Source organism: Carica papaya, chromosome 6, assembly GCF_054855325.1.
Source record: "Carica papaya isolate Zhongbai chromosome 6, ASM5485532v1, whole genome shotgun sequence".
Classification (NCBI taxonomy): Eukaryota; Viridiplantae; Streptophyta; class Magnoliopsida; order Brassicales; family Caricaceae; genus Carica; species Carica papaya.
This window is the reverse complement of record NC_142314.1, coordinates 1,691,828-1,715,625: the sequence shown is the minus strand read 5'-3', so window position 1 is coordinate 1,715,625 and position 23,798 is coordinate 1,691,828. Positions and strand designations below refer to the sequence as shown.

Sequence of the window (23,798 nt, the reverse complement as noted above, 5' to 3'; positions counted from 1 at the left end):
CATGTTTATCATTCGCTTTGTATTGCCAAGTGGCTTGCCCTTAAGAAAAGCTGCCCCATCTGCCGGTTTCCTATTCTGGAGACAGATATCTAATCTTCTTCATCAACGATGAATATATTGAATTTGACTCTATTAGATTTTTTAAGATTCAAGAAAATCTTACCTGATGACGTGGCAAAATCTGCACCGTACGTTCATTCTCGGCGGTTATCTGTTTCAGCCTTCTCTATGATTTTGACTTTGACTCTAATGAATATATACATATATATGTATATGTGCATGTAAGTATATAGGGAGTTCGAAGGAAATAGGTCCAGTAACAGTAGAGATAGAACTTACAGTGGATCAAATGCTGCTCTATACAACTTGTACTGGGTCAGTAATACAATGAAAACATAAAGCAAACCTGTTTGGATATGATGAAATATGAGCAGGTTGACCATGAAACTAGAATATAATCAGTGAGCAAATGAATCTTCTAACATATTTTTATGTACATTAAACTACAGATTAAGCAGTAAGCACTTGTATAATACAGAGCTAAATTAGTTTGAGCAAAACCCACTTCTGTAACCTTCAGATAAATCCAGACACAAGCCACTTTAAAGATGATCCCGACTGCTTCTAAAAATTATGCAACTCAGAAGCCAAAAACTAAGCTATTCCGGTCCAGCGCCTTTAACCAAAGTCGAGGTTGGTTGGGGGTGTAATGTTAGCATTTTGGAGTGAGTAATAATAGTAATCGTGGTAGTAGTCTCTACACGGGTGTTGTCAGGCTACCGTTTGATGATACTCGACTTAATTGCAGTACATGTGTTCTCAAGCTACAGTCCTTAACCTGTTTTTGCGATTTAAGAAATTGCATGAGCAGATTTAACCCAAGAAGTTTTATAGTAAAATGAATTTGGAACAAGCTATCTTTACCTGGATTGCTGCTAATGTTGACAAGAAATCTTTACATTGTTCAAGCATAATCTTTTCTTTTGCAGTTACATTCACGAGTTCTGCCATTACCGAATTGGTTTCCTCTGCCTGTCAAAAAACACAACAGTTTCAGATATATTTCTAAATGACCATCATCAAGACTATCTAAAATAGAACTTTATCTTCCCTGGACAATTCAGGTAGTATCTGTAATTTATACCCGGTACCTAGTTTGTGATTTTTTGTTTTATTCTCTCTAGTACTGATATAGATAGTACCGAGATTTTTAGAAGAATTATGAAGAAAATAGCAATAAAATTATCTTTATCTTCTCTAACATTATTCTACTATCCTCACAGCTCTCTTCTTTATTCTCTCTCTTTTGCCTCTGCTGATCCCCTCTTTTTCTACTTCCTCCAGCCCTAAAAATCCTTGAAAACTAAACCAAAAACCTGCTTCCCAGCTGCTGTTACACCACCAGGGGCCTCACAAGACACTACCAAGAGATTTTTCCAAACGAGAAGAGATTAGTAGTAGAATCCGTAGATTAGGAATATAAGAATGCCAATGGAAGCAATCTCAGTGTTAGAACTACTTCGCTAATATCTGTAAACTCAACAGGTAGAACTTTGATTTAGGTAGAGTCGTGTAACTGCCAGTGCAATCTAGTTTTCGCAGCATGAAAATGAATTTAGCTACTTGAAAGGGCATGTCTCAGTCAGGGTCGAACACATTCCTTTTTATCTTCTTGATATTCAAAATGAGAGATTGGAACTCAACATAGATGATGCAATCTAGCAAAAGTGTCATTTTGTATTAATACATTACATTTGGCTTTTATAAGGAAGTTCAAAAGTGAAAAGGATGGAAACTGCATAGACCCAAGAATAACTGAGACTTCTACTAAAAAAATCAATTGACAATTCTGATGAGAACAGTTGTACCTTTGATGATAGCAAGCATATCGAGGATGCCATTGCCTGCATTACATCAACTGCTGAACCAACAGCATCCTTCAGATTTTGAATATCAGCCTATCAAATAACAGAGAGCCAGAAAAGGAAGAAAAAATGGGTCAGGCATAAATTTCCCCAACCTCAAGAAAACTGAGAAGTCCAACCATTTTTTTATAACTACCAAAAATCAAGGAGGAAGGCACGTACGGTAGCTTTTCCAACAACTGGAAGACGGAGAGTACTGGCCCTCAAAGCTTCAGTTGCTCCCGACAAGGAACTAGAATGATCTCGATCTAGAAGAGCCCATTCTTCCAAGTACACCATCTGTATACATTTTGATTAACCATAAAAACAATACTTAGGTAATTAGCATCTCAAACTCCGGAAGGAGAAAGTAAATGCATGACTATCCAAGAATACCAATTGACACCTTAAATCATACCAACTTTATTCAATTAGAAAATTTTAGACCCCATTCAAGACAAACAAAATTATCTCCTGGATAAGATCAAGTATTTAACTTAACTAACTTCAAATCCCAAATTAAGCAGGTATTTAACTTAACTAATTTCAATTTACTCAATCAAATATCATTTTTTCAATAGGAAAAACTTATCAGAATTTACAGTATCAAAAGAGCAAAATTCAAACGATAAAGCATGAAGAAAGGTAGAAGGTGTGCTAACAACTACAAAAATCCCATTTGATTGAGTAAACCCCTTCGAAGAGATGTAAGCGTATTTTCCTTAGTCTATCACTTTTATTTTAATTAGGCAGTAATGTGGAAAGTTGTGTCCATTTGCCATGTCAAGGCAAAATGCCAACTAAATGCCACATTGGAAACCTGGTCCAGACTATGAACCATAAAAATCTTATATAATCAAGAAATCATATCTAATTATATGGAGATGCAATGTAAAAAAATACTGAATTGCGAAGATCAGGAGAAGATAAAATTGGAATGAAGTAGGAGCCCTTAACTGTTGTATCTAATAGTACACATTCAAAAATAATTTTCTAAATTTGGTGGAGATTCAATATATCTCCTATTTAAAAGCTTATTTAATTTTCTTTCTTAATCTGGCTCTTGCCAAAAAATGAGTATTCGGGCCACAACAAAATCTTTGTATGTACCAAGATTACAAAAGGGAACAATTCATCAAATGCGTTAATCCTTATCAAAAACAAAGGTTTACGAAAAATGGGGAATGACATAGGTTAAGCAAATTTTCCCTAAGTCCAAGGAAAAACAAAATAACAAATTCCCGTACAATCTTATCCTCCTTTACTGAAATGTTCAGAACTTCAATTCCCCAGTTCACGTGAGAGAAATTTTCATATTTTATAATGGATTTCAAAGTTTCAATGTATTATTTTTACATGAAACCCTCCAGTACCTAACAACAGAATTAGATAATGTTTCTAAATTTCCATCTTCAACTCTGCCATTTAATTCAAGATTAAAGCAATCAATGCAAAGATTAAAGAATGCACGATAAATCAGCAGCATTATTCTTATTTTGTTGTGAATGACAAAAGACACACAATTCTTTCACTTCAAATTTGAGCAGAATTCAATAACTTAGAAGAGCAAAGCGTGGAATCTTACTTGCCCCCTGAGAATGGAGGTTAGTTTCAGTTTTTGCCTCAGCAAGAGTAATTTTATTCTTTTTAGAGTGACAGAATGCCGTAACTCTGACATTGTAACCCATGCGTTCCACAGATTTTTCTGCCACAAACATAATAAGTTAGATAATAATTACAGGAAGCAATATGCTGCATTTATCTTCATTAGATCCTTAACAAAATAGTTGCACTGCAGAGCCCAATCTGGTCATTTACACAAAAACTAGCAAACCAAGGAGAAAAACTTAGGGAATTAAGACGTGTCCTCTCATTTGACTGAAATGCTAACAAAACAAAAACTACAAAAGCAAACACAATATACTAAAGAAAGAATATCCAGGAGAGATATTCAAGATATATTATTGTATAGAGACAAGCTCAGCACAACTGAAAATGGAGTTTCTTTGTTCAGCTTGATTGAACCTGAATTGGGATTAACCATTGAACTGAAATCTTAAGCTTGGGTTATCTAAGTAATTGGCCAAAGAAAATCACAACTAGAAACTCATCTGTCTACTGATAGAAAGATCTTCATGTGATATTTCAATTTAAGGCTTACTATAGTTTATTCAAGAAAAATGCAATTATTAAGTGAGCAAAACCGAAAATGGAGTTTCTTTGTTCAGCTTGATTGAACCTAAATTTGGGATTGACCATTCAACTGAAAACTTTAGCTTGGGTGATCTAAGCCTTTGGCCAAACAAAATCAGGACCAAAACTCGTCTGTTTACTTATAGAAAGATCTTCACCAGAAATTTTAATTGAAGACCAGCTATAGTTTATTCAAGAGAAATGCAATTATAAGGTTCTTTCCCTTTCTTCTCGAGAAAGAGAATGGCACTAATAGAAACATAACTGATCCCTTAATTCATATAATCACATTTGAACACCACAATTGGGCTTGCATTTGCTCCTCATATCCATATGCTATACTGCAACAAAGTCCAACTGAATGATAAAGTCTCTTTAGAAGGTCAATAAACGATCCACTAGGTGCATAGGTCCTTGTAAATCATGGCTTATAAACAGACACATAGACCAATTGGTTGACATTGATTTCAGGGGACTCTCATTTGGATGTGTTCAGAACATTGAGGTATATAACTCTGCCGGGAGGCAGCGTACCCTCTTTGAATACATTGATAAAAATCAACAAACTAGTAAATAAATTAAGACACCTAGAGAAATAAAATTATCCTGCCCTTCTATGGTTATGCTCCTCTGCATCCAAAGCCCTCATCGGTCAACCATTTATTGTCATGTGCAATCACAACTAATGTTGACTGTTGCAAAGCTCTCTGCCACCACTCTTTCACTACATCCTTAGATGCCTTCATTTGATAGTTAAAATTATGTGTCCAAAAGAAAAGATAGGTAAATTATATGACCAAACTTTACCAACATGTGGTTATCCAATGCAGCTAAGAGCTTAAATTTTTAGATAACACAACCAATCGTTATTGTTTCTCATGAGAAAGGAAGACACTCCTTAATTCATACCTTAAAAACAGTGCATTTTTCATTATGGATTGTACTCAAGGAAATAATAAGCCACAGAAACATTTCAATACTAATAGCAAATCCAAGCAAGATGAATAGCCTTGTACCTATCTCAAAGATGGAGGGAGCTTGTAAACCTCATAGAACTTTTGTCTTGTACCTAAATTGTACATCTTTTGCATACAGGTGGCACCCTTGGTTCCTTGTGCATAGTTATATATTAATTTCCCTAAAAATGAGTAGTTGCGGAAGAGAAACAGGTAAACAGCTTTTAACTAACTAAACCTATCAAGACGCATCCACCATATATCTTCACCTTTAGTTTCAAGAACATTGAAGAGATCATAAGGTTTATAATAAGCAATATTCCAAGGAACAGACTCTAAATTCCGAACTCCAAATCACAGTAAAACTGGAGTGTTCTTTTGTCAATGGAGATAAATAAAACTGCTTAGTTTGAGAGCACAGTCACTAGCAGTTTGCCAACAATTAAGTGGTCACTAATGTTTTTTAAGTTATCAAATCCCGTTGAAAATTGCCTAAAGATCCTTCTATCTCTAATCAAACCACTTGAAAAATTCTCAAAGGGAGAACTATAGAATTTGCGTAGTGTATGAATAATTAGCAATCCACAAAATTCCACAGCCACAACTGATTATTGATGCTAAATACTTCATACATATAGATATTTTCATACATATATACATACATAAATATATAGCATCCATCAAAACATTGAGTAAAGAAAACATATAAAAACGTAAACAAAGAAGCTACCTCAGCACCCAGTCTCTGCAGCATGCATGTAGCATCTGCCCGCGCATTCACAAAACGCCATTGCAAGTACCGGTTATACAGAAGCCTCAACATGTGTGCATCAAGAATTCTATCCTCCCCAATTTTTCCTCTCCGAATATCAACAGAGAAACTAAGGATTGAAGGTGAACTATTACAATTACCCATTTGGCTAGAACCAGCTCTCGCCCTTGAGGGACTAGGAATCCCCCTTGCTGGAGACGAAGTGGAAGATGTCCAAAGCTTACTCGGCGAAGCAGGTCGAGTAGCTCCTCTGATGGGGGAAGCCATAGTCCTTGGAGACAGCACAGGACCATCAGTGGAAAATCTTTTTGATTGACTTAACTTAGATGATGGGACCGCCATTCTTGATATAGGACTGGTCGATAATGGCGAACCCGGTTCCTGTAAACGCCGTAAACGGCTATTTGTCTCCTGCCAAAACCTAGCAGAAACAAGAATCCCTCGAGCTCCAGTCTTCCCTTTCGAAATCCCACATTCTGGAACGCCATTAGTGCTGCCAGAGGACACACTGTCAGTATCAGATGCAGTAAGATCACATGAGACAGAAGAGGCCAAGTCATTTGCAGAAATAGCATCTGGGTTTTGCTTAGTCGACAAGAAGTCTTCGCCGTTGCTCACATCCAAGCTCAGTCTCCCATCAAGCGACAGCCTCCTGCTCTCATCAATCATAGAATGCTGAAGTGACTTAACCACCATCCCAGATCCGAACCCACTTGGTTTCCTTCCCTCACCACCGTAATCTAAGCTCCTCATCAAAGGATTCGAGGCTAAACTCCCAGACCTGGACCTCCCAGGCCACCGTTGCTGCTCCATTGGCTTCGAGTTCTCGCCATGATCTCTCACCGGAGTCGCTCTTCGCCTTTCCGGTGTCGATTTCCGGTGCAAAGTAGGAGTACTCGCCTCCTTCTTCTTGCTAATCGGAAGCGAAAACGCCTCGCCTTGAAAGGAAACTGATAAACTCCTTGTAGAAGTAATCAACATCTTCGACGCCGCCGATAATTCGCCGGCATTGCCTCCGGGAACCGGAGTCACAGACCGAGGAACCATAGTTCGTCGTCGGTCCACCGATTGGGACCGTTTAGGCAGCAAAGAAGGGGCGCTTGTTGTCGTTGTAGTTGAATTTAAGTTCGAATTAGTAGAGCGAGAAAGTAGAGGGGATGCGAATCTTTTAGTCGTGTTGGTGGAAGACGAAGATGAGACAGCACTAGAAGAAGAAGAAGAAGAAGAAGAAGAAGAAGAAGAAGAAAAAGGAGAAGGGGACAAGTACCTAGATGGAACTTGTCTGCCTCTGGGTTTTCTACTATGGCCATTATCCTTCTCCTTCGTCGACGACAATAATGGAGGTCTAACTGGATTTTGTGTATTTTGTTCATGTTGATTTTGCGGATTCCGAGCAAATCCTTTGCTGCTGGAAGTATGTGATTCGGCACTAGAAGTTGCTGCTTGAGGAAACGCAGCCACCATTATCAGACTCCCAAAGCTTCCCCCTCACATTGGTTTCATTTTTTCCTTTCTCGCTTTCCACCTTAAACCCGAATAATCCTTCCGTTCTTCATTAACCGAAACCCACAACAGCAAATCAAGAAAAGCCGCCTGGAACATAAATCTCGCGATTGATTAGCGGAGGAGTTGCCATTTTTGTGGAGAGCAGTGATTGAACACCGCAATGTAGGTTGAAGAAGAATAGCAGGTGAGGCAAGATTTGGGAGAGAAGAGAGAGTGTTTTTTTTTTTTACAGGAAAAATGGTGCTTTTGGGTTTTTGTAAATTTTTGTGTAGACTTTGTGTGGTGGGTTCTTTTAATCTTCTTCTATTTTAATGGAGCTTTATAGATATATACATATACATATATACTGTGTACTGTATACTGTATATATATATATATATAGTTATGCTCCTTTTATAGAATATATATATATACTTTAAGGTAATCTAATTATGTAAAAGTAGTTGGTATGAAAGTGTATACCTATTATAGTCCAAATGATTTAGTTTAATTTATCTATAACTTAATTATATTATTATACCTTAAAGCATATTACTTTTAATTTTGACTATTACTCAAAGTTCTAATTTTTATCTTATAAAATATATCTTTTTAATAAAATAATAAATTATAAACTCGAACCAATATTAAATAAATATAATTTTTTTATACATTTTAAAAAAAATCACGTCAAATTCTCGTAATACCAATTCGAAATTAGTATAATATTTTATATTAATTAATCAATACTAAAAATTATTCTAACTCGTGATGAATTTTTGAATTTTTATAGACGTTTTCCCGAATTCATTGAATAATTTTATAAATTTTATTATTTTAAAATAAATATCGTAAATTTTAAATTAAATAATAAGATCAATCGATTAATTATAAAACATAGGGCATTATTAAATATACTTATTATAATAAGATTAATGAATTAAATAATTTAATCAAAATTAATTATCACGATATATTAAAATCAAAACGCGTATTAAACATAAATACATAAGCCTTCATAAATTTCACATTATCGAAATAAATTATCATATATTATAATTTTATAGATTACTATTGGTTCATTTTGAATAATATAATAGCATATAAATTGATTTTATTTTTATACATAATTTTTTATTTGAACGTGGGTATTTTTTATTTCAACTAATTAATTAATTATATCCTTTTATCTATACCTTTATAATTAATTAAATTCATTATATATATATACATATAAAAGAATTACATCGTGTATATTTTTTCGTGTTTTCAATTGAAGATTATATCATATTACGTGTATATATGTGTTATCTAATTAATGAAAATTATATATTTTTTATTATATAATTTTATGTGAAAATTTTAAAATTTAATTACATAAGAATATAGAAATTATAAATTTCAAAGAATTGAAGTATATGGAATAAATAAATAAAGAGGAGAACACGAGCCAAGTTGGTCGACCATATGATATTATCAATAGCCTTAATTTTTGACAACATATTTTAGGTGGTCGATATAAATATATATCCAAATCATGCAACTATATAGTACTCCTACGATACACCTCTATATTATTATTTTAAAAAGGAAAAAAAAAATTAAAATTTAAGTGTATATATATATATATTATATAATTAGCTAGTTTTAATGACTAGAAAAACTATATATTATTTAATTAAAAATATTTTGTGTACAATATTAAATACTTTAGTTTCTAAATAATTAAGTATCATATTTGTTAAGATTTATTTATACTAATCACATTAATTAACATGGGTATTAATACCATCTTTGTACTATGCATGCGTATGTATGTGTTACGTGTGTATATATATATATATGTGTGTGTGTGTGTGTGTGTATGTATAGATACTATATTCAAAGAAGTTCACGAGGGAGAGAAAAGGGGGAAGATTAGGAAAGAAATAAATTGGCTAACCTCCATGAAAGGAGCTGTCAAGCAGAAAATTAGTTGATGATGATGTCAACGAAAATCCAACAAACTTAAGATAAATTTTTATTAAAAGAGGATTATTGCAACCTAAGCTATATATACATATATATATACACATATACATACACACACACACACACACACACGTAAACCCATATGCTAATTATGTAGTTTTTGTTTATATAAAAGATGAAACATCTATTTATAGCTTGTTCTCAACGCATTTTATTCTACTTTATGTATATATACATATATATATATGTGTTAATTAGTCTACATAATATTCTAATTAACCCTAATGTGTGAGTTATTGAATTGTGGGTAAGTAAATAAAAAATATTAAAAATTATATTATAACAAAAATGTAATTTGATTATTTATGCTTCTTACTATATAATATACAACAATTTAAATACGAAACACCCTTAAAACTCTCTAGGTGGTGCTTAATTATTTTTAATTAACAAAGGGTTATAATTAGTGGTAATTAAACATCATTTTAGATATCAAATATCGACCGTTAATTCACTCTAATAAAAAAGAAATAAATAAACTTTTTTTTTTGTATAATTAACAAACTATAATCGTAAAGAATTTAGTAATCAATACAATAGTTTAATAGTTTAAATTTGTATACTTTATTTAAAAATAATAAATTTAAACCCCACTTAACACGTAAAGTTTAATATTTTATTAGTGCAACATGAACTCGTGGCGACTGATTTATAATATTTAATTCAACAAATTCGATAAACTAATTCGTTAATATATTAATGAGATTGTAGTAATCAAATTAGATGTAGTATTGACAGTATGACATATACAAATTAAAAGAACAATTTGTGACAGTTATATTTATTTAATTGAAGTAATCGTAACAGAATAAAAGTTAGAATTAACTTTTTTTTAAAATATGAAATATTATAATAATAATAAAAAAAAAGAACATTCATAAAGTAAAATTATTGTTAATTAACCAAAATGTTTATATTATAAAAATCAAGAATATGGTTCAAAGAAACATACCGGCCATGTGACTTAGAACATACTCGATGTCAATTGCATAATTAGTTTAAAAAGTAAGACACCCATTTAAGATTTGTTTAACATGCTAATACTAAATAATTAATTAATTAATTAGTTAATTAAACTCTCACTTAGCTTTCCAACTTTGCTTCACTTTTCCACTTCATTCCCCACACTATAATAATAATAATAATAACAAGATGTGGCCCTATTTCAAGAAATTTATTTTTTAATTAAGCATGTGCTAAATGGGTAATTTTTCAAGTGTTTGAAGTGAATTTTCTTAGAGTTAAAGATTCTAATTTCATAAATAATTAAATAATTTTTTGTTTGAGAAAACTCCATTACCTTTTTTTTTTAATATTAATTTAAGAAGACGACACACAACATGTACGTACATACGTATATCTTTTATGAGTTCAAGTTGATTGCAAAAATGGGATTCCAAAGAGCTTTGAAGCGAAGGAAGGCGAATGGAAGCAACTTTGCTCATATACAAAAGTCGAGATATAAGGCGATGGAACCACCTAGTTACGAGGTCCAACTGATATGTGATGTATATTAAGTTAGTATACATGGATGCTACATGTAATGATTTTATATTTACACGGTATTTATCTATATACGTCAAATATGACAACTACCGACGACATTAAATAGGTAATGACGATTAATAGTACAATTTAAACATTCTTAAAAATTAATACAATTTTAAAACCTAAAAAATTTCAAAATACAATTTTAACATTTCATAAGGTATTTTGACCTTCGATTAATTTCCCTTCGTATACATGAGCTTCAAGTGTTGGTTCTAATGGCATAGTCGAAGAACTTGATATTCGAAAATGTAACTAAGAAGAGGAAGCTATGTGGGTTATTGGGTTAGATAGATTGGGAGAGAAGAAATCTTAGTCAATAGGGTTGGTGGGAAATAGATTAATATTATGGCTTGTTTGGGTGCTCTTTAAACTGATCCTTTAGGACTTGAGGACGAAAATAGTGTTTTGGTGAGCGAACAAACACTGCCTACACTTCAGACAACATTTAGCAATATAAGTCTTCCCGCACTTCAGACAACATTTTCTAAAATTCGAAATCATTTTAACCAGAAACATTCTACTTAAATTGAAGCATAACTAGTTTTCAAACTCGATGAAGGACGTAGTTTCATCATATGATCATTCTACACAATTATCCGAGCAATGCAATTAAGCTTAACAATCAACAAGTATAGAACAAAGATCATTGAGAATGAGGTGCTAAAATCAAAGGTAGTAGCAAAAGTATTCTTCAGTCCAACATCCCGTTTTACAAATAAACCAACTCTAAAAAGTAAAATGTCCATTCGAAATCCATATTAAGAAAACACTACTCGGTTGAAATTCTTTAATCTTGAATGCTGCAACAGTTTAACGGTACTGCAAAAATAAACGGGAACGGTAAGAACCAGAGAAAAGTTGGACGATAGAGAAAAAATAGCGTGACAGATAAAACAGCAATTGTGAAAATGGAGATTGTAAAGGGTACCTTAATGAAACCAATCTCCTTCGCATTGCTGCGAAAGCATTGGCGACAGCACATGAGACCATATTTGCGGATGAGCCCATGTGAGTTGCCACACACACGGCTATAAAAAACATAAGTCATCAGAATTAAGAGTCCAAAAGTAGGCAAAACAACAAAATATTTAGTAAGCATTGGTTCTTCATCTCCGTCAGCCTATAGACCTTAAGAGTCAAAATAATTGATATAATCAAATAAACAAGGAAAAAATCATGACCATCATTGTATTGAAGATCAACGTCTTAGATTCTTTGCCTCAACGTTGAAAATTACACTACAGTTGATAAAGACCTTTCTACCAAATATTAAAGCCCTAAAGTTCCTTTTACACCCAACATTTATTTTTCTTGAAATGCATGAATATGCTTACAATTGGGACAAATCCAATATGATTTCCTCGTCTTTGAAAATATTTATTCCCTAAATGTCATGGAAAATTTCAAATTCCAATCTGTTTCAATTCAAAGAACAGAAATACTATGCGGAGACATAAAAAACTGTGGTCAAGTTTTCAACATATACAAAGGTTTTGAGGATCAATTATAAGTCACACACACATATTCTGGAAATACAATATAGAAAGAAAGAAATTTCACAGTCGAACTACCAAAACAGGCTTAAAATCTGATGCCTAAATGCTTTTTTTTCACTTTCTTTCAATTGTGAATCCAGATTCATATTCGTACTCTAGACACCAAAAGCAGATTTAGAAGTGAATTTCACAACTTCTAGGGGAAATCCATTAGTTTAAAACCAACCTATAGTTAACCTTTCTAGTTTTTTTTTTTGGTTTAGAAAACAACTTCATTGAGAGAAGAAGAAAGCACAACAATGAGTATAAGATACCTACTAAAGATAGAAACACAAGAAGAAAAAAATATGTCACAAGAAAATTGGTTAACGTCTTTAGTTTTAATCAAGCGGACGGTAAACACAGTTCCAAGAAAAGAACTAGCAGCAAGCAATTAAACAACATCGAAAGGAACTACTAACAAGTTTGTGCTACAATCTATACCGGGAATATTTTCATAGTATTCAGGAATGGAATAATCCCGGTACTGTATTTTCGGTACCACGCTGTGTATTATACACAAATATGCTTCTCAGCTGAAGCATAAATCCAAGTTGCTATATGTGAACGAATATCAAATATCCTATTATTGAAATCAATAATCTAACAGTCTATAACCAAATATACAAAAAATAAGCAACTGCATCATTACAGAACCAATCTAATATAGTTGCAAACACATAAATCTCGCTTCTACTACTAGCATCACAAATCAAAGACGAATATAAGAAGCGAAACGAAGCAGAGAAACAGGAAATATTAATCGTTCGACTCATTCAAAATCCCATATTAAACTAACAACAGGAATCAAATAGCTGAAAGTAACGCATCTAAAACGATGACCACCAGTCCTCTATGATCCACTTATCATCCCGGAAACCAAACAGAAAGCCGCACTAGGCATCAATATCCAAGCTTACTTTTAGCCAAATTCATATTGCCAAAAGGTATCAGAGAGAAAGATCATTACCATTGGCGAGAACCCGGGCCGTAGGTCTTGGGGTGAGAGTTCCAGACGTTAGAGTGACCCATGATTTCTGTCTGCGAGAAGGAAGATCTGCAAGATGGAAGGTCTGCGATTGAGCAATTCAAAACCCTAAATCTTTTGCAGAGGATTTTGGACGACAACGAAAAGCTAGGTATTTATAGTGGATTACCAAGAAACCCTAGTTCGTTGTGTTTACCGACAACAGTACAGAATTGCCCAGCTTCTAAATGGGCCTTAGGCCCATTAAACCCAGAATCATTATAATTTTAAACATTAATTATACAATAAATTATTGTAGTTAATTAAAAATTAAATATTATATATATTTTTTATAATTTTATGAAATTATGTTATTATTTTTTAATGGTTAAAATATTAAAATTCCTCTTAAATTATATAAATATATTTAACAAGTATTTTTTCTTTTTCTCAAATCTCAATAGGCTGCCCCCCGTCCATCTCCTGCAGGCTAAACGGGTGTTTCACAGTTGATTCTCAATGGAGAATCAAGCAGCGTCTTCGTCGTCCCCGCTGGTAATTGAATTTCCTCTCTACGTTTTTTTTTTTCTCGGCAACCAAACACTTGTTAAAGTGTTTTGTACTGCGTTTATGTTAGGAGCTCCAACTAGCCGACGAAGACGAGGAATTCATATACGGAGCTGAGTCCGGCTGGGTTGATGCTCTAACCTGGTGCGATCACTTGTCTTCGTTGTCGTCTGATCTGGTTCACATACCAATCCCTGATACTCCCTGCAACAGGTTAGCTTTTACCTCTTTCTTTAATCCCTTTCACTATATACGCCTTCCGACGTCTCTTAAGTGGCAATTTTAGTTATTGGATACTTTATCGTTTGCGAATAAATAGGATTATGTTTAGGAAATTAGATGTCATGCTCATGAATTTGGTGGTGAAAGTAGAAGCTCCATTTGTGGTAGAGTGGAAGGAAATGGAAAGGGAAAAAAAAAAGAAGAGATGAAGCATGCGCATTTGTAACTGGTGTATTGAAAGAATTGATGAAGAGACGAGTGATTTCCCTGTGTGTGTCAATAGTTTGTGAAATTGATCATCGAACGGAAAAAGAAAAAGACCAGACTGTTATTTTGGCTTCAATTCTCATTCCACATAAGTTCTTATCCCTTTGCTTAATTACTAGAGTTGTATTTCTTGAAAGAAGGAATACTAGAGCTGTCTTAATACGTAGGAGTACATCATAATTTTAAGTTTTGAATTGCATTTATTCCCATCTTGAATTCTTTGGAGATGGATTTTCGATTGTGATTATGAGTATAGTAATTAAATGAACGAATAAGATCCAGATGAAATGAGAATAAAACTGGATGAGAGATTTTAAGTCATTGGATGTCTTCTCTACATGATTTAATTCAAAAGATCACAGTTTCTAATCTGTTTGACAATTTATGTTTTTAAGGTGCCAAAATCCGAGAGAAAACTGGTTATGTTTGTCATGCAAGGATGTTCTATGTAGCCGTTTCATGAACCAGCATATGCTTCAGCATTATCAGCAAACAACTCATTGTGTGGCACTCAGCTTTAGGTATCTATAATAACATTGTTTCCTCTAATTTGCTTCCTTTTTATCTTTCCCCGTATAATTTCCTAGAGAAAGTGATCTCTCTCTCTCCCCTATATTAATTTTGCATGGAAACACAATTTGAAGTTTTTGCTTTTATGTTTTTCGGTTTTGGGGGAAAACAGTGACCTCTCAGTTTGGTGCTTCTCCTGTGATGCATATTTAGATACACAAGTGATTCGGCAACTGAGACCTGTTTATGAGACTGCTTACATACTGAAATTTGGTGAGGCTCCACCATTTCGGACAGATGAACATGCAAGCATGGAAAATGAAAAGGACAAGGATATATTACCTGGAACAGGAAGATAAATTTTTCTTCTTAACATCTGGGTTTTGCTTTTTGACTTCAAAACTTGAGATGTAAGGATTCAGGGAGCTTAGCTCTGTATTTTTACTTGATTCTACAACACAGCCTATTGTTATCAATTTGAATTTCCTCTCTTGCAAATTGCAGTCCCATAACATGTTTGCTGCATTTTATTCTGTGAGTATGGAGGTAGTAATTGAATTTTTTTTTCTGTGTTAAAATTTACAAATGAAAGTTCGAATAAATTAAAAGTCGAGTTTATGTTCTAACCTGACCAGCTCATTCAAATACTCAAGGACATAACATAATATCAACGGATTGCTGCTTGTTTAGTTTTTATATTTTCAGAATAATATGAATCCTGCATTCATGTATATAAGAACACCAATGTATCAATAAATCAAGCGATGGATTAGCCACTCGCAAATCCACCAAGAAATGCAAGTCTATTTGCCGAACTCTGTTGTTGTCCCTTGTAGGTCGCAGGCACGCTGCTCGCACTCTAATCTGCCCCACCTTGCATCAACTCGCTCACATGGAAACACCAGTTTTCCAAGGCTGTTAAAATCAACCCATTGTAAAAACAACAAAAATAGTTTTCACATAAGAATTGGTAAAGGTTACGTTCCCAGTTGCCTGGTATAAAAATGAAGAGCAAGGTTACCTCCTATTAACTATGTTGTGTACATGACAGAGCCAGCCTGAGAACTCATCATGAGATCCAGTTTGTACAGGATTTGCTCTGTTGACCATGTATAAAAAAAGTCTATTAATGCAAATAATCATGCAAGTAATATTTGATTTTGATACAACAGGAGAGCATACAACAAGCCGATACATTGAAACATTGTGAATAACCTAAAAACCACCAAAAATGTCTTGATCAACTAAGAGAAATCATTCTTGTTCTCTTGTTGAGCACCAAGTAAAGAAGGAGCAGTTTTGATTTAAGTGGTTAACAAGTGCCGATCTTAAAATTGAGATTAGATTCAAGTTTCTGGTATCTCCTCTTCACGGATAAACAATTGAAATGCCTAAAAAGTCAGTTAAGATAACTAAAAATGTTGAAGGAAATCGAACTATTCATTTATATGTATTTGTTTTTTGTTTTGCAGGAAATGGGGTTAATTTCAATGTAACTTACTCTCCAAGGAAGTGAACGGAATTTCACATCTTACCTGAAGTTTCTAAACCACTGTAGTCAATTCATGCCACAAATTAAACTAGAAGAACAGTTAATGTTAAATAACTCTAAGTTAACATCCTGATTCAGTGTTTCTAGTAAAGCTTCCTCTTTGCTGTTTATTAGTTTGCAAGAGCCTCGGTTGGCATTAGAAGACTAAAATTGCACCAAATAGTAATATCTAAAATATGTTGAGATGAGTATACGTTGAAATCTACAAACCAAGAGAGGGAAAGAAGGAAAGAAAGAATAAAAGAATCTACAATCAAACCAACACAGAGAGGATGTGTCAAAGAAAATTTCGTACCTCAAAATTTCTTTGAAGTGATCAGCACATTCCTTGCAAGGGTATATTCGAGATAATATAGCTATCTGAAGGCCAAATGAAATCTTGTTAACTGGTTTTAGTTAACAATGACAAATTTACAATATTCTAGTAAAACATTTATTTCTAGTCTTATGATATGAAGAAATAACAACATGATTGCAATGGCTGTTTGTTAAGCAAAATTTTGAAGATGAACGTTTCTCATTCCTCTGTCTTCATTTCAAGTTCCAGAGGACTGAAAAGGTAAATGCTACATGAAGATAGATTACTTTACATGTATATTAAGTTTGTTTTTCACTGATATCTCCCTGGTATAAGCTGATTTATGGCTTCATAGTGTTAAATAAAAGGGCTAAAAATAATTGACGGATCTTCTTAACCAATAAATTAGGGCAAAAGCTTCATCATTTTTCTACCTTTAATGCGAGATTGGTTTTATATTAGGTCAATGAGAACCCTCTCCACTATAGCAGTTCAGCCTTTGACAGATATAGTTACAATACATGCTTCAATGAAATATAAAAATACTTTTGACATAATGTTTTGTATTGCATATACTTCTTCAATAGAGTCTACTAGGAACTTATTGGCACCATATAGTTGCTCTTCCTCTAAAGCTAGTATTGGTAATCAAGAGAAAACTATAAGAATTCATATAAATAAATTTTAGCTAATGAATTGAGAAGTTACATGAAGTGATAGTCACCCACCAGTTCTTTTACATCCTTCTTTTGTTGTCTAGTTGGTTTTTCCGGATACTGAAAAGAACAAATAAAAGAATATTACTTTACATGATACAGAGCACAATACAGAAGCACCTATGAGTTATTGCAATTGACTGAGCTGCATAGCGGATTTCTATTCGTAACTACCAAATCCATATGCTAATCGACACACAAAATTAAAGGTGTTGATATGAGCAATTCAATTTGCTGAGGAAAAATCACAATTTGTTCAAGTTGAACCCTTAAAAAGAAGAAGTAGATCAGCTAAGCAATTTAACAGGAATACCTGTGCTGCAAGAGTATGAAGAAAAGTCCAAGTGGCTCTTCCAAGCTCTTCTTTGGTAACAGGCCCAGCAAATTTTCCCTGAACAATTGCAACAAGTTAATTGGATATTTTATTAGCAAACAAACAAACCATGTTCATCCTTTATGCAAATAAAAAATGAAAGAAATAGATAGCACTGCACAAAGTATAATTTCACATTTTCCAAGCATGACACCAAACAGGACACGTGTTCTTTCTTCTATGTTTATCTAGGTATTAAACATGACATCCATAACCGATATAAACAATACTGATATTTATCTTTGTTCCTTATCTGACTTTTGCTAGTTCATTGATTCAAATTTCAATAATGTTGAATGTGATTACAGAATACAACATAAATGACATAAAGATTTGAGCTACATGATCAATTCAACTTGACTTCTAATTCAAGTTAGCTATTTTTGTAACTTTACATATGAGAATACAAATATATCATACCATAAAATTGAATCTATGAGTAAATTTGGTCTAGTTATGCATTTAGTATATTAACTAAAATTTTGATATAAACTAATCCGAAATCTAGTCATCGAACAAGAATAGAATGGACTAATACCAAACACAACCTTAATATCTATCTATCTACCAAAAGGTACCAGAAATTCACACGAGTGCATTGGCATACACTCGAAATGCGAATAAAACCTAACAAAGGAACAAAATCCACATAACCCATCATGCAGATGCCCTACGGAGTCTTCTGTGAGGACTTTCATCAAACACTTACCACACAAAAAAACTTACCAAAAGCTACAACCAAAGAAACCCCGCCGGGCTACAATTCAAATTCAAATGAACACATAAATGCATTTCTTTAAGTAAACAGCTCGCACCTTCAGGAGGATCTGGGTCGCGTCTCTGCTCTGTAATGGGGTTACTTTGGATGATGACGATGAGGATGACGATGACGACGATGATAATGATGATGGAGAAGATGAAGAGACGAGAATTTTTTCCTCAGAAGGAGATGATGGGTAGGGATGGTGGCCCGTGAGATTCGAGAGATGGGTTTGTATGCAAATTGAGAGCTTTTCGAAGCTTTGAAAGAGGTGCTGCAATGGATTCTGAGACATTTTCAGGGACGTAGGAAAGGCGGGAAAATATCTCTGTCGGTCGATAAACTTTTTATAATTATATATATAATATAAGGTAAAAACACATTCTAAATAAGGAAATATTTTTCGGCCACGTGCAAATTCATACCAAATGGAGTAACTTTTGTGTATGACACGAAACATCTAATTGATTCAAGTAAATAATATAAATTAAATACATGCGCAAAAAATAATATAATTATTATCAATAATTACAATTTTTCTTTTTCTAAAAATCATAATTGGATGGTACATCACATATAATTAAAATAAATTAAATTTTAAAAAATTAAAATTAAATGTTTATATTAATATTTTACACAAAATTATATTTTAAATAATTTTATATTATTTTAAATTAAATATTTTCATGATTATTTTTGTTCTAATTCTAATTTTGGAAGCCATCAATAATTAAAATATTTATTCCTTAACAATTAAAGATTTAAATTTATTTAATAAAAAATAAAATATCGGAAACATAAAATTATGATTTTTTAAAAATATTAAATAATTAAAATTTCAAAAATAAAATAAACTTGGAAAAAAAATAATCGATATTAATATTTATATAATTAATAACACCAAACGTGATATTAATTATTTTTGTTGAAAATCAAGAATCAAATTCTTGCAAATTCTGAAACCGACAAGAAGAGCAAAAAAAAAAAAAAAAATCTGAGCAGCGAGAAAATCGAACGAGTTGAAGAATCTTAACCTGACTCAGCCTCACAGCTCTCTCAATTATTGACGAGTTTCTAACTCACACCTTAACTCTCGCCCATTGACTCGTCCATGCCGTATTCTATAAGCCATTTATATAGTATAAAGATAATACATAATATTATACGTATTATTATCATCAGTTATAAACATCCATCGTGGGTTTTATTTCAGGTTTGAGCTGTTGAACTTTCTGCCCTGAAGAGCGGGAGTCAACATCTCCAAACCGGTGATAGACTTCCTTATCTGGTCTGCACGTAGTTTATCCTTCCATTGTGAAATTCAAGGAAAACTCATATCAGAAATTCTTTGGAACCACATGCCAATAGATTTGCATATCTACCTATGCATGTGTTCATCTTGGCGTCTGTGTAGAAACTAGCTTGATAAACGATTATGCAGATCTAATTTAGGGCTACATATACATATATATATATATATATATAGAGAGAGAGAGAGAGAGAGTATCAGTCCAGTCTTTCTCTCTGTCTACCTTTCGTTGGTGGATGGGTGAAGAAGGAGATGAACATGGTGTCCAAACAAGACCAAAACTGACATTATTGCCTTTAATAGCTTTGATTTTCTATGAAGTTTCTGGGGGTCCTTTTGGTGTTGAGGATTCAGTAAGGGCAGGCGGTGGTCCTCTCTTATCTTTGCTTGGTTTTTTGATTTTCCCTTTGTTCTGGAGCATACCAGAGGCTCTAATCACAGCCGAGCTCGCCACAAGTTTCCCTAAAAATGGAGGGTATGTTCTCTGGATCTCTTCAGCTTTTGGTCCCTTTTGGGGTTTCCAAGAAGGGTTTTGGAAATGGTTTAGTGGAGTTATGGATAATGCACTTTACCCTGTCTTATTCTTGGATTACTTGAAGCATTCTTTCCCTATCTTAAACAGTTTAGTTGCTAGAATCCCTGCTCTTTTGGGGATTACAGTTTTATTGACTTACTTGAATTATAGAGGCTTGCATATTGTTGGATTCTCAGCTGTTTCTCTTGCTGTTTTTTCACTTTTTCCATTTGCTGTGATGAGTTTGATTTCGGTTCCTCAAATTCGGGTTAAAAGATGGCTGGTTGTGGATTTTAAGAAGGTGGATTGGAGGGGGTATTTCAATAGTATGTTTTGGAATTTGAATTACTGGGACAAGGCTAGTACACTTGCTGGGGAGGTTGAAAATCCAAGCAAGACATTTCCTAAAGCACTTTTTGGGGCTGTATTGTTGGTGATTTTCTCTTATTTGATTCCTATTCTTGCTGGAACTGGGGCATTGAGGTCTAATTCTAGTGAGTGGAATGATGGATATTTTGCTGAAGTTGGGATGCTGATAGGAGGGTTTTGGCTCAAGTGGTGGATCCAGGCAGCTGCTGCAATGTCTAATATGGGTTTATTTGAAGCTGAAATGAGTGGAGATGCTTTTCAGCTTCTTGGTATGAGTGAGATGGGAATGCTTCCTTCTTTTTTTGCTTTCAGGTTAGTCTTCTTTGCCCACTCCATTAGTCGTAACTCAATATTTTCTGGTAAGATACAGTATAAGTAATAAATTAGGTCGTCTTCTAAAATTTTTTTAAGTCATTGAGAAAACTGATTATAACTTATTGTTGAAAATGGTATAAGAATTTGTGATTCTAGTTCCGAGTCATGTCCAGTTCGCGCACAATTCTACTTGTGCATGAGGGTAGTGTTAAGATACTATATAAATAATAAACTAGGTCATTTGGTACAAGCTTAAGCTTTTAGGAAATTTAAAGCTACAAATATGGTGTAGTTGGGATTCGTCAAGAACAAAGCTTGTGATTCGAGTAACTTGGCTCTGGTACAAAGTTGTCCTACCTTTTAAGATCCTTTAAATGAAGAAAGAATTTGCAGCTAGATTTTTTATTTTCTGATGTCAAGACATAAATTTTAAATTTGGCTGAACTTGTAATTTTCTTAAAAAGCTTACAGAAGACACTTACTGCATGTGGAAAATTGAGTAGGAGTCATGCTCAGAGTTGAACTAATTTTTCGAATGTTTAAGTTAATCGAAAAGGGTCTAATATATTATTCATATTCCAATACACCTTTTTGCTCGAAATTCTACCAGATCGAATGCACCCATGAAGTACTTACTGTTCCACCATGCTTTGTTTCAAAATTAAAATTTACCAAAAATGGACTAAGTCAAGATTCAAACATTGAACTTCTCATCCTAATATCCTACTGAATTAGAAAGTTGAACCCGTTTTTTCAAAAGCTTAGCTGATGAGAGACTTAACACTACACATATTCGCTTGATGATTAGTGAAAAACCAACCTGCTGCACCCACATAATGTTAAGTAGATTCACTAGGAGCAAGACATTCACTGTTTCCCTAATGAAATCCAATACTCTTTCTTGGTCACAAATGCCATTTTCAGGTCCAAGTATGGTACACCCACCATTAGCATTCTATGTTCTGCTACTGGAGTCATCTTCTTGTCATGGATGAGCTTTCAGGAAATCTTGGAATTCCTCAATTTTCTGTACTCAATCGGAATGCTTCTCGAGTTTGCAGCTTTCATAAGACTGAGAATAAAGAAACCTCATCTTCACAGACCTTACAAAATCCCATTGGAAACATTTGGTGCAACAATGCTCTGCCTGCCTCCTTCAGTTTTGCTTGTTCTTGTCATGTGCCTGGCTTCCCTAAGGACATTGATGATAAGTGCCATAATTATTCTTGTAGGGTTCTTGTTGTATCCTTGTTTGGTTCAAGCTAAAAATAGGAAATGGACACAATTTGATGGCATGAAAGTGGCTGTGGGTTCCGATGAAAATCGGGAAGGTGAATCCATTGAGTCTCATGAAGTTGCAGATGAGGTTGCAGTTAGGCTTCTTGCAGAGCAAGAAGCTTCTGGGACTTCTGCAGGAATTCAGAAATTAGTGTAGGGTGCCTCATTGTGCTGTTTGACTATAAATTAAATGCTTCTTGTCTTCCACATAAGGAATAATTTTACATGATGTATATCAGATTTGTGTCATATGCAGCCTTATGATATGGTACACACACACACACACACACACACACACACACACACACACACACAAACACACACAGACAGAGACAGACACAGACAGAGACAGATATATGTATGTACATTTGATATTTATATGTTGATTTTGCTTTTAAATATTTTAATCATAATAAATCAATACTGTCATTTGTGAAGTGTGATCATGATCCTTTATTAGCCACTTAAGAAAAAAAAAATTGTTTCTTTTATATAAATAAAAAAATGATTTATTTAGAGTAAAAGCAGTTTTTTGTTAACTTAATATTTAAACTTACAAAATTTATATACAATTATGAAAATTTTGATATATACAACAATTTTTTTTTTATTTTTTTTTATATTTCATATACAAAAATTGAATCATGCCATGTTGATTATAAAAATAAAAATTGAGAAATTTTCAATAATAATAATAATTTTAGAACCCTATTTATAAATTTTTGATCTTAATTTTGATATAATAAGATTTTATATTTTTAAAATCACTCTTTCGTACAACTCAAATAATAAATTATATAAAAAATTATAATTTAAAGTAATTTTTTAATTTATAATTAAATTATAACAAATTTTTTTTAATAAATTTATTGATTTTTAAAACCAGCACTAAAAGAGCCGAATTTAAAAAAGAGAGATTGTTCTATGTTCCTAATCTATTGTAGTTAGATCATTCGAAACTATAAAAAAATTTAGTTAGAATCAGATTTTAACTCGATATCTTTTAAGATTTCGAGAAAAATTATTTTTTAAAGAATATAATAAAATAAAAATTATAAGTCAGTGTTTTGAAGAGGAAGGGAGAAATTATTGTCCCGATTTTTATGGTAAAATCAGAGCTTGATATGCGATCGTTTACTTTATATTCGAGTTCGCTTATTTTTAACTTGTGGACCGAGCCGATCATATACTATGTAGCTTCGATATTAAATATCTATTTTTAATTTTAAAAAGAAAAAGAAAATTGAGAAAAAAAATATTTTTTTGTGTGGGTTTTTTATCTGTTAGGTAAACATAACAGAAAAAACCAAAAAGCTTAAACATGTTTTTTTAAAAGACCCAAACAAACAGTGCC

The 23,798-nt window shown here is 33.2% G+C and overlaps 5 protein-coding genes across 6 annotated transcripts; 2 read left to right on the top strand and 3 right to left on the bottom strand.

Moving 5' to 3' along the window:
* Positions 1-415: 415 nt before the first annotated feature.
* QWRF2 (QWRF motif protein (DUF566)) lies at positions 416-7,634 on the bottom strand. The gene is made up of 6 exons (XM_022036660.2): positions 5,784-7,634; positions 3,490-3,609; positions 2,088-2,204; positions 1,869-1,958; positions 925-1,032; positions 416-838 (listed from the first exon to the last, which is right to left on the bottom strand). The coding sequence occupies exons 1-6, from the start codon at positions 7,287-7,289 to the stop codon at positions 758-760; spliced, it is 2,022 nt and encodes a 673-aa protein (XP_021892352.2). The 5' UTR covers positions 7,290-7,634; the 3' UTR covers positions 416-757.
* Positions 7,635-11,522: 3,888 nt separating this feature from the next.
* On the bottom strand, positions 11,523-13,558 carry LOC110810503 (small ribosomal subunit protein uS14z/uS14y/uS14x-like). The gene is made up of 3 exons (XM_022036704.2): positions 13,398-13,558; positions 11,821-11,920; positions 11,523-11,711 (listed from the first exon to the last, which is right to left on the bottom strand). The coding sequence occupies exons 1-3, from the start codon at positions 13,457-13,459 to the stop codon at positions 11,703-11,705; spliced, it is 171 nt and encodes a 56-aa protein (XP_021892396.1). The 5' UTR covers positions 13,460-13,558; the 3' UTR covers positions 11,523-11,702.
* A 260-nt stretch (positions 13,559-13,818) lies between these two features.
* LOC110810396 (histone deacetylase-like protein) lies at positions 13,819-16,622 on the top strand. Of its 2 annotated transcripts, none has more exons than XM_088223272.1 (4): positions 13,819-13,949; positions 14,032-14,174; positions 14,846-14,971; positions 16,433-16,622. In XM_088223272.1, exons 1-4 carry the CDS (start codon positions 13,914-13,916, stop codon positions 16,443-16,445), a joined length of 318 nt encoding a protein of 105 aa, XP_088079398.1. In that variant the 5' UTR covers positions 13,819-13,913; the 3' UTR covers positions 16,446-16,622. The 2 variants fall into 2 exon arrangements, with proteins under 2 accessions (XP_088079398.1, XP_021892254.1); XM_022036562.2 differs by lacking the exon at positions 16,433-16,622 and adding an exon at positions 15,133-15,458.
* ERV1 (Erv1/Alr family protein) lies at positions 15,623-19,012 on the bottom strand. Its single transcript, XM_022036561.2, has 6 exons — positions 18,715-19,012; positions 17,840-17,917; positions 17,539-17,586; positions 16,808-16,872; positions 15,982-16,059; positions 15,623-15,875 (listed from the first exon to the last, which is right to left on the bottom strand). The coding sequence occupies exons 1-6, from the start codon at positions 18,952-18,954 to the stop codon at positions 15,764-15,766; spliced, it is 621 nt and encodes a 206-aa protein (XP_021892253.2). The 5' UTR covers positions 18,955-19,012; the 3' UTR covers positions 15,623-15,763.
* A 664-nt stretch (positions 19,013-19,676) lies between these two features.
* PUT5 (Amino acid permease family protein) lies at positions 19,677-22,693 on the top strand. Its single transcript, XM_022036680.2, has 2 exons — positions 19,677-21,163; positions 22,091-22,693. The coding sequence occupies exons 1-2, from the start codon at positions 20,205-20,207 to the stop codon at positions 22,599-22,601; spliced, it is 1,470 nt and encodes a 489-aa protein (XP_021892372.1). The 5' UTR covers positions 19,677-20,204; the 3' UTR covers positions 22,602-22,693.
* The last annotated feature ends 1,105 nt before the right edge of the window (positions 22,694-23,798 follow it).